This window comes from Phasianus colchicus, chromosome 4, assembly GCF_987193195.1.
Source record: "Phasianus colchicus chromosome 4, bPhaCol1.hap1.1, whole genome shotgun sequence".
NCBI lineage: Eukaryota > Metazoa > Chordata > Aves > Galliformes > Phasianidae > Phasianus > Phasianus colchicus.
The window spans coordinates 20,131,596-20,140,360 of NC_143439.1; the positions used below are offsets into that span (position 1 = coordinate 20,131,596).

At 44.4% G+C, this 8,765-nt stretch overlaps 1 protein-coding gene across 5 annotated transcripts in view; it reads right to left on the reverse strand.

Annotated features, from left to right (window-relative positions):
- Positions 1-5,385, reverse strand: part of NPNT (nephronectin) — a 42,351-nt gene extending 36,966 nt beyond the window's left edge. For 2 of the 5 annotated variants that reach the window (XM_090138856.1, XM_090138855.1), the window contains exons 1-2: positions 4,602-5,017; positions 3,905-4,002 (exon numbers count right to left, since the gene is read on the reverse strand). In XM_090138856.1, the coding sequence (XP_089994982.1) occupies positions 3,905-4,002; positions 4,602-5,002 (499 nt within the window). In that variant the 5' untranslated portion in view covers positions 5,003-5,017. Of the gene's footprint in view, positions 1-3,904; positions 4,003-4,601; positions 5,018-5,086 lie in introns of those variants that run through there. The other 3 variants (XM_090138858.1, XM_031607411.2, XM_031607412.2) reach the window with 3 other exon arrangements.
- Positions 5,386-8,765: the final 3,380 nt, after the last annotated feature.

Genomic DNA, 8,765 nt, shown 5'->3' on the forward strand with positions numbered 1-8,765 from the left:
GCAACCTGTACCAGTGCCTCACCACCCTCACTGTGAAAGACTTTTTCCTTACATCCAACCTAAATCTACCCCCTTTAAGCTTGAAGCCATCTCTCCTCACTCTCACAGACCCAGCTAAGGAGTCTGCCCCCTTCTTTCCCGTACCTCTCCTTTATATACTGAAAGGCCACCTGATATACTATCAGATCACCTTGGAAATCAGTGCCTCTCCTATTCCATAGTTTAGTTTCCTGATATGCTAACCAGGTTCCAGAGCCCAGCATGTATTTGCAGATTCACAGCTGTGTGAACACATTTTTTTTTCAGCTGGTATGTGAGAAAAGTACATTTGTGCAAGATGCATGCAATGATACATGTCCCAACTTGGTTTTCCCCTATCCATCTGTATACTTGAAATGGGTTCTGGGTTAGGACAACACATTACCACAGATGCAGCTGCCTTGCAACACGAAAGCAATTATGAACGTACTGTCCATACCTGTCCATATCTGTTCTGACCAAAAATTTTGCCTTGGAAATTCAAAGTCATTTACTGTGAAAGAAGAACTCCAGAAGAAACTCCTTCTATCCTCACTTTCACTCTGCTTTGCAGTTTTGCCATGTGCATAACAGTAACACATAAAAATGCAAGAAAGCCTTATTTTTACAAGTTACAGATATCAGGTGTACATGTAAGGAAGCACACATAGAAGTCTCGATTGGTATAATTCATTCACAGGAGACAGAAGATATTTTAAAGTATAAATTAAAGGAGGGTTCAGATTTTGACTTCTTCCTGCATGCTGTCAAAAGGACAGCTGAGTTATGCTGACTTTTGCTTGACTGAGCAGCACTAAGCACAGCTGTGCTGGATACCCCCTATGTCAGGCAGCGGGACACAAAAAGAAATTACTCCACACTTTGCAAAAGCAAATCTAGCTAAGGTGGTTCTGTTTCCAGGTGCATCTTTATGGATGGATGACGAATCCCAGGCACTGCATTACTGTGGTTTAATGAGTTGCCACTTGTCAGCTGGGCCACACTCCTGCCCTTCTAAAGCTGACATACACAGGCTTGAACCTTCCTCACAATTAAACCATTACCTTAAACCACACAACTGTCTTAAGCTACCACGTTCTTTTCTCAATAGGCATGGGCAGGAGACTGGCCCACATGTGTTTGGTGGAGAAGCTAGCAAAACTTCAGCCTGAAATCACAGCTCAGAGTCCTTCTGGTAACTGTAGGTTGCAGCTCTCTCATGTATCAGAGCCTGTATTCTTGCTATTCTCTGTCTCCAGCATGGCACTCGCATCTGCTCTCAGTAAGATAAACTCAAAGGCGATTGGTGTATACACAACAAGTTATGCATGAGTAAACAGGTGAGAGTGCAAATGTGCTGGAGCACTTGCAGGCATAGCAAAGATGATTCAAACTGCTTGGCTTGAGTACAGCAGTTCATGTCCATTAACAAAAAGCTCAGCATTGTTGCCTGACTATGTACTGCTTCATTTTTGAACTGATAGTAAACAGGGTCTCACAACCTGTTTTTAAGCCTGATTCTATACTTGTTTTCATCGCATAACTACCATTTATTTGAGAAATGGCAAAGAAAACATACATCCAGTAAAGGAAAGTTAACATTTATGCCACTCATTCTGGGGACAGGATTAAGAGGCTTGAATTTTTTGGAACCTTTTCAGAAATATCCCTTCATACAGTAAAACACTCAAAGACTGCAGTTGAGGCCAGGAATGCTGCCTTCCGTGTGAGGTTAATCCTTCATGCTGAATGCCTCATTCCCAAGGTGAAGTGCTTACTACAGATATTCTATTTGGCTGCCAGCACTAAAAAGATTCACTTTCGTCTGGTGTAATCTCCCACTCTGTGATATGACTGGAATTTTCACCACCCACAACTGGAACAGAGTTCCTTGCTATACTTCTCTCAGAGTTTGACTCCTGTTTCAGAACCAGAATTAACTGCTAAGTTTTTAGCAAGGTCTTCACCCACAAATTTGAGGCTTTTCTAATTCTCAGTAGTCTTTAAAGTAAAAGAAAAAAAGGAAACAAAGCATTTCTACACTTAAGTGAGAACTGTATTACTTTTAAAATCTGGTCCCAACTACTGGAGATGACCATACAGAATCCATCTCTGCACTCCTTGAAAGAGTGAATAGTGTACTTCAATAGTAGATAGAGAATCCACTTAGATTTAGCCTTAAAAAAAGAACATTTATGGTATCTGAAGAAGATGGCAAATCACTACAAATAATCTTACTGACAAAATTCAGGGTAAGAAAAATAAAGAAAACCCTCTATACAATTTTTTTTTTTTTTTTTTTACTTTTAGTTATGACTTTTTTGCTAGTGTTACTTTATGCTATTGCCATCTTCAAAACTCTGAAAACAGCAACCCCAAATCAGAGTTGGTGAGAGAGAATTTAAAGGGCAAGTATATCTGTAGCTGACTTCCAGCTAAATGCAAGCTTAAATTTATGGCCATCACACAGGAGATGACCTAAGTGAAAAGCCACAGTGAGATCTCTTTTATTTCAGTGCAAATTATTTATACTTGTCAGTTAAATGTAGCCTCAAACATCTAAATGCTTAACAATTTCCAAATACAAGTTCAAAAAGATACACACAGATTCTACCGCCTCTGGAGTAGATGCAATCAACTACCTCACGTTATTCTTCCATCTCTATAAGCATCCATCCCAGGGAAAAAAATATTTCTGTTATGAACTACAGCCTTAAAACTCAAAATGACTCATGATACAGGCTCAGAGATACCAATCTGAGATCTTCTCATCTCTTAACAGTAGCAGGCATGTTATGTTCCAAAAGCACTTTGCATAGCTTTTTTACCAGTCATCTTATATACCTATTAAACACTGCAAGTTCTTAACATGCTTAGGATGGAAGGAGCCAGTGCTGCCATTCACAGATTTGAACAAAACCTTTGCTGAGAGTGTACAGTTGCATTGCCAGTGCCACTTCTATCTTTTGCCCATCTTTCTGCCTGCTGCTTGTTTATGCCACTGTCCTGCAGGCTATGCATCTAACAATATTCAACACCTGTTTTGCTTTAAAAGTGGCTTAGCAAAAAATAATCTAGTCATTTGCATCTTCATTAAAAAAGCAAAAAGCACTATTTATAGGTTCAGTCCTGCAAAAACTTTGGAGAAATCATTCGTGTGAACTGTTAGGCACGTGAGCCAGTGTTCCCAGAATCAAAGCCTGTAATTTTAACAAGCTGAGGTCTGTGATTCCTAACAACCTGAACTTCTACACCACCCTAGCTGCTACTATAGAGTACTTTTAGAAGATGCCCTTAATGATGAAGACTTATCTATTTTGTTATCCTGACCTTATCAAGGATTTTAAATAGCGTGTTAGAATAGGATTCTAATATACTATTAGAAAATAATAATCTTAGAGATGTTTCTCTTCGTGTGTGGCCCAATAAACGGATGTCATCAGGCTGGTTTATATACCCTTAGTTTGGGATTGCTGTGAGAATGTTTGATCTTTAGTATCAATTTGAATATATCCATTGACTTTTAAAATGAAACGTCAATTATTTAGATTTCTTTCTCAGATATAAATATTCTGGCCTGCACTGCCTGTAACATAACACTTGAAGTGTTATGCCCAGCTATTAGGAATGAAATGAAGTAGAAACAAAACAGAAATTCACAGATTCTCATTGCCTTAGCCAAAGTTTACTTTGCTTGATTGAAATCATTTTCAGAACTGTTAATAACAGACTGGATTTTGACCTGATAACATCCTTTTAATTAAGCCAGACTCACACGTGCAAAAGCCTTGGCCATCTATTACAAGACTGTGTGTGAAGGACGGCTAGGTGCACGCACAAGTCTCTCCTGTAAGTGACTAGAAGCCCCAGCAGCAATGATACTCACGTTGGCACTGTCCCCAGGCCAAACGGGCCCAGCCCCAGCAGCAGTCAATTCTGCTTCCAAACCGGCACAGTCCTGCAGAGACTATTTGTCTGGGCCACCTGCATGAGACAGTTCAAAGACAGCTAGTGAAACATTTTGGAAGTAGCTAGCTAAAATCATTCTCTATTAACAACAACAACACCACAAACAACAGAACGCTTCTTTTTCTGGCAAAGTGCTCTGACCTGAGCCTGTGATATTTCTGTTACGAACGCAGCGTGTTGTTCAGACACTGGGCATAGCTTTAGGCAGAAGGTAACCGGCCTAACTTCGTACAACCCGAAACAACGGGCACGTTTCGCAATGCGCTCGCTGCTGCCGCTCACAGGTCGCTATTAAATTGTTGCAGACTTGTGAAATTATCGGTAACACGCAATTAACCACCATCCGGAGTTTCAGCATTGATTTGTTTCGCGACGTATCACCAAGTTACTGAAACTTGGAGGGGGGGGGGGGAAATCAAAACATGAGCTTCACATTACACGGTAAATAAATGCAAAGGGAGAACTAGAGAGACCGTAAATAAAAACGAAGAGGAAAGAGGCAGCGCAGCCTCAGGCGATGGCAAAGCGCTGCCGTGACTTGTCAGCGCGCCTCAGCGACAGGCGGGAAGGCAGCGAGCAGGGCGCTGCCCCGCACACCGCGCCGCGCGCCCCACCTGACGCTCCGGCCCCGCGCGGGGGCTCGGCTCTCCTCTCCTCTCTTCTCCTCTCCTCGCCCCGCGGTCGCTCTCACCCGGCTTCGTGTTAAAACTTGAGTCGCAGTTCTCCACCGTATTCTGTTTCCAGTGCCTCGAGGCGTCAATAAACTGATTTTATTTTCACAGCACGTGAAGCGCTCCGCGTTTAATCCCGACAGAACGCAGCCCCGCTGCGGCCACCAACTTTCTACAGCCGTGACGGCGCTGACGCCCCGCAGCCGAGCACGGGCACGGCCCCGGGCAGCGCGATGCGGTGCCCGCGCTCGGCCCCCCGGCACCGTCCTGTAGCCGCCGGCTCCGGGGCGCCCCGCCCGGCTGAGGAGACGGCCCCGGGTGTGACGGGAGCCCCCCGGCGCCATTTCGCACCCCGGGGCCGCCGAAGCCCGCCCGGGGCACAGCCCGCGCCCCCTTCCCGCGGCTCGCCCCGCGCAGCCGGCCCCTACCTTCTGTCAAACTCTCCGGCCGCCCCCAGGGAGAGGCAGGAGGCCAGCAGCAGCCGCACGGAGAGCTCCATGGCCGGCGGGGCTCCTCAGCGACGCGGGCCGGCCGCAGCGGGGGGAGCGGCGGTGCTAGAGGCGAGCCGCGGTGCCAACGGTGCCACGGCTGCCGCACGCCCCGGCTGCGCCGCGAGAGCTTCGGAGCGGCAGCGAAGGCGGCGAGCCCCTCTGTGCTGCCCGCCCGCCTCGCTGTCGGGCGGAGGAGGTGCTGCCGAGGAGCGGCCGTGCCGCCCGCAGCCGCTAGGGGCGCACGAGGGCGGGCTGCCCGCCTCCCACCGAGGGGCACCTGGCGGCGTGGCCGCGCCTCAGCGCCGCCTCGTTCCCCGGCCGCCTCGCGCCCCTACCTTGCGGCGGAGCGGGGGGCACGGCGCCCCAACCCCTCCTCGCACGAAAAGGGGAGAACAACGGCACCGACGGTGGGGCACAGACAGAGGTTTGACCTTGTGAACAAGCTGTTATCCCACGAGGTCCGACAGCCACCCGCTGCTCTCCAGGAGCAGAGTCCACGGGTACAGATAGATAAGAGCATGAAGGTTCAGCCTTCATTTTGCCAAACGCAGTTCTTCCAGAATAATGGTTCTCAACAGGATCGCAAAGTTTTTGTTTGCTTTGTTCTGGCTTAAAGTTTCCTTTAATAGCTCTGTGATGGTAGCACGTGTGGCCAGGTGCCCCTAGCCCCGACCAAAAGAAACAGAGGTTCAAGCAGGACCTGTGCACCACACAGCACTACCAACAGGGGTGACTCCAGCTCTGCTCCTCAGTAAAGCACTAACAGACGGCAGGCACGTCTGCTTCATTTCTATGAACTACTGCCACGGGGACATTTTGAGGGACACTAAATAACAAATTGTCACCAATTTAGTGGTCAAAGCCGCTCACAGTGCTCTGCTTATTACAGACAGATGGGCCAACAGCTCGGAATAGATTGTAGCATTGGTTTTGATGTGTGCATGCAACACAGCTAATCTCATCAGCTGTTGCTACAAGGGTCACACAGCTTAGACCCAAAAAACAAAAGATCTTCCAGTTTGTGCTGTAAGACAAAGCCAAACCCTTCAGGGAGCACTTAGATGCCAGCTTCCTAAAATATGATTTCAGGCTTCAGATTTGAGCTGGAAGTTCTGCTCAGAGTATTTTGCACCTTTATAGCACTTCACAGATATACAAGCAACACTGCAGTTATGACAGTAGTCAAGACCTTTTGCACAAGGTATGAATTGAACTAGCGAGTTTTATGAAATTACACCTCTCAGAGCAGTTTTACCACTTACTGAAATCTTCAACAGAAAACCCTTCATTCTTCCATTATCTTTTCAGGATCCCAATTCCCCGTGCTAAGCCTCCTGTCCACAGTATCAATCCAATATCATTCAGACAGACGGAAAAAAAAAATGTGAAAAGCTCATAATTCTGCAAGATGTTTGTTACCTGTGCTGAGACGGCAAACCCTATGGAGGACTGAGCTAGACATGAAAACTACACCAAAGACCAAATGTCATTCCCTCCATTCACATCAGTAGAAGATGATAACCTATGCAATAACACAGTAGCATTTGGGAAAGACAGGGGAGCATCTGGCTTAGATTAGATTCTTGCTGAAACAGAGCTGATTTCCAGCTCATGACTGATTGAATTATTTTTTGTTCCCCCACTCAGATACGTGATGAGGGATCAGCCCACAGCCCTTGCAGGATTAATTTGTTGTCAAGATTTTATGGGCAAAAGGGAGAAGTCCTACTTAAGATAACCACAGGGATTTCTCTCTGGAACCAGCATCCAGCTGTATCTCTCCAACACACAGAATGAAAATATCTGCAAATTACATTGTGGCCAAATTCAGGACAGGTGCCAAAAGCAACATTTCAGTTTCATTGTGAATGAAGGTCTAGGGCAACCTGACACTTTCCTTCCAGTGTCCAAAAGGACGTGTCGTAAAGTCAAACCCATTCACATCACTCTGCATAGAGGTACTTAAGTACAGAGCAACTTTAAAGCACATGCTACTTTTTAAAATCATGTATACTCACAAATAGTAGTAAGATCATTTAATCTGTCCAGGCTGCACTCAGTATTTAAGATTTCCTCCGCAGTCTCTTTGACATTCTTGTGTGTCAGTAACTGTGCTGGTCAGACATGGTGCCTACTTCAATTAGGATTGTCTGCTTTTGGTTAACTTTTGCTTCTTTTGGAATACCAGTCTGAAAAAACAATTAACCAGTCACTGGAAGATCACATATTGCACTTCCATACCCACTAGCAGGACTGGACATCCAGCATTTATGAATTCATTTGTTTTGGCAATGATTTATTGATCTAAATGGAGTTTTCTTAACAGTGTAGATTCTCATATTCAGGACACTGAGTGAATAAGTATAGGAATCAAATCTCTGACAAATTAACAGTGTACAAAGCTGGCTTCCATACTCTTACTCATACACACATACATAGTGCTGTGAGGGTGTGTATCAGGCTAGTACGTAGGAGATAGAGAAATTGTGGAAATAGTAAGAGAAATGCTCTCATACCTTACGATTAACGAAGCAGCAGGAAAGCATCACAAACGTTGAAGTCACAGGGCTGGCTGACGTGATGTTCAGCAAGACATTAGTAATAAACACCCAATAGGAATGCATCAAGCACTCAGACAGATCACTAGCACATACCAAGCAGATGAAGTGGAGGATTATGGACAAAGGAACAAGTGTCCAAGGAATCTCTTTCAAAGATGAATTGTTGAGTGCTACATGAACCATGATTTTCACTGCAAATTAGCAACAACAAGGCAGAAACATGGAGGAAGATGCAAGGTATTTCAAACAGTAATGCTATTCTCCTGCATATGAAAGACCCAAAATGCATGCAGCAATCAAAAAAGGAAGGTGCAAACAGGTCTTAAAAGGTGTTTAATGAATGCATGCTTACTATGCATAATTTACTCTTTCCATTACTTTATAAAGATCCTGTGATGCCACATCACAAAGAGCTCGTGTATCTTGTCCTCAAGAAACCACACTATCAGCTCTGATACTCATCTTGGACTTTCAGTCTCATAGATTCATTGGGTTCAGATTGAGACTCCTCTTTGAATATCAAGATCCTAAATTTGCTAAAAAGATATGCTATTTTGAGAGCAGAGGAAGAGTCTGACACACCTACTGAAATTAAGGCAGTTTGCTTCTTAGCTTTCATTTTGGTTGGCTGGGTTGTGTTTGTGTTTTTTGTTGGTGGTGGTGGTTTCTTTGTTTTGGCTTTTTGTAGTTTCTAGAATATTCCCTAGTATTTACTGAACAGACAATATTAAGAAAAAAAGAGTTGTAAAGGTATCAGTGGTAGATATTTTTAAATGGCAAATGCTAGTAGATATAGTAGGTACTAGAATGCAGTAAATGTAACAAATATCACAGAATCAGCTTCAAATTTTACCTTCATTTGTTACAGGTAACTGTGAATTAAACAATCACAATAGTAACAGATGCTGCCTTAGGCCAATCTACTGTCAACTAACTTTTATTGGCATTAGTTAACTCGTTTTAATATTATTTCCTTCTTTGGGTCTTAAAATACATTACATTAATCCCCTTTTCAGATGAATCAGGCAATAATCTTTGTGAATCTCCAGTTTTCA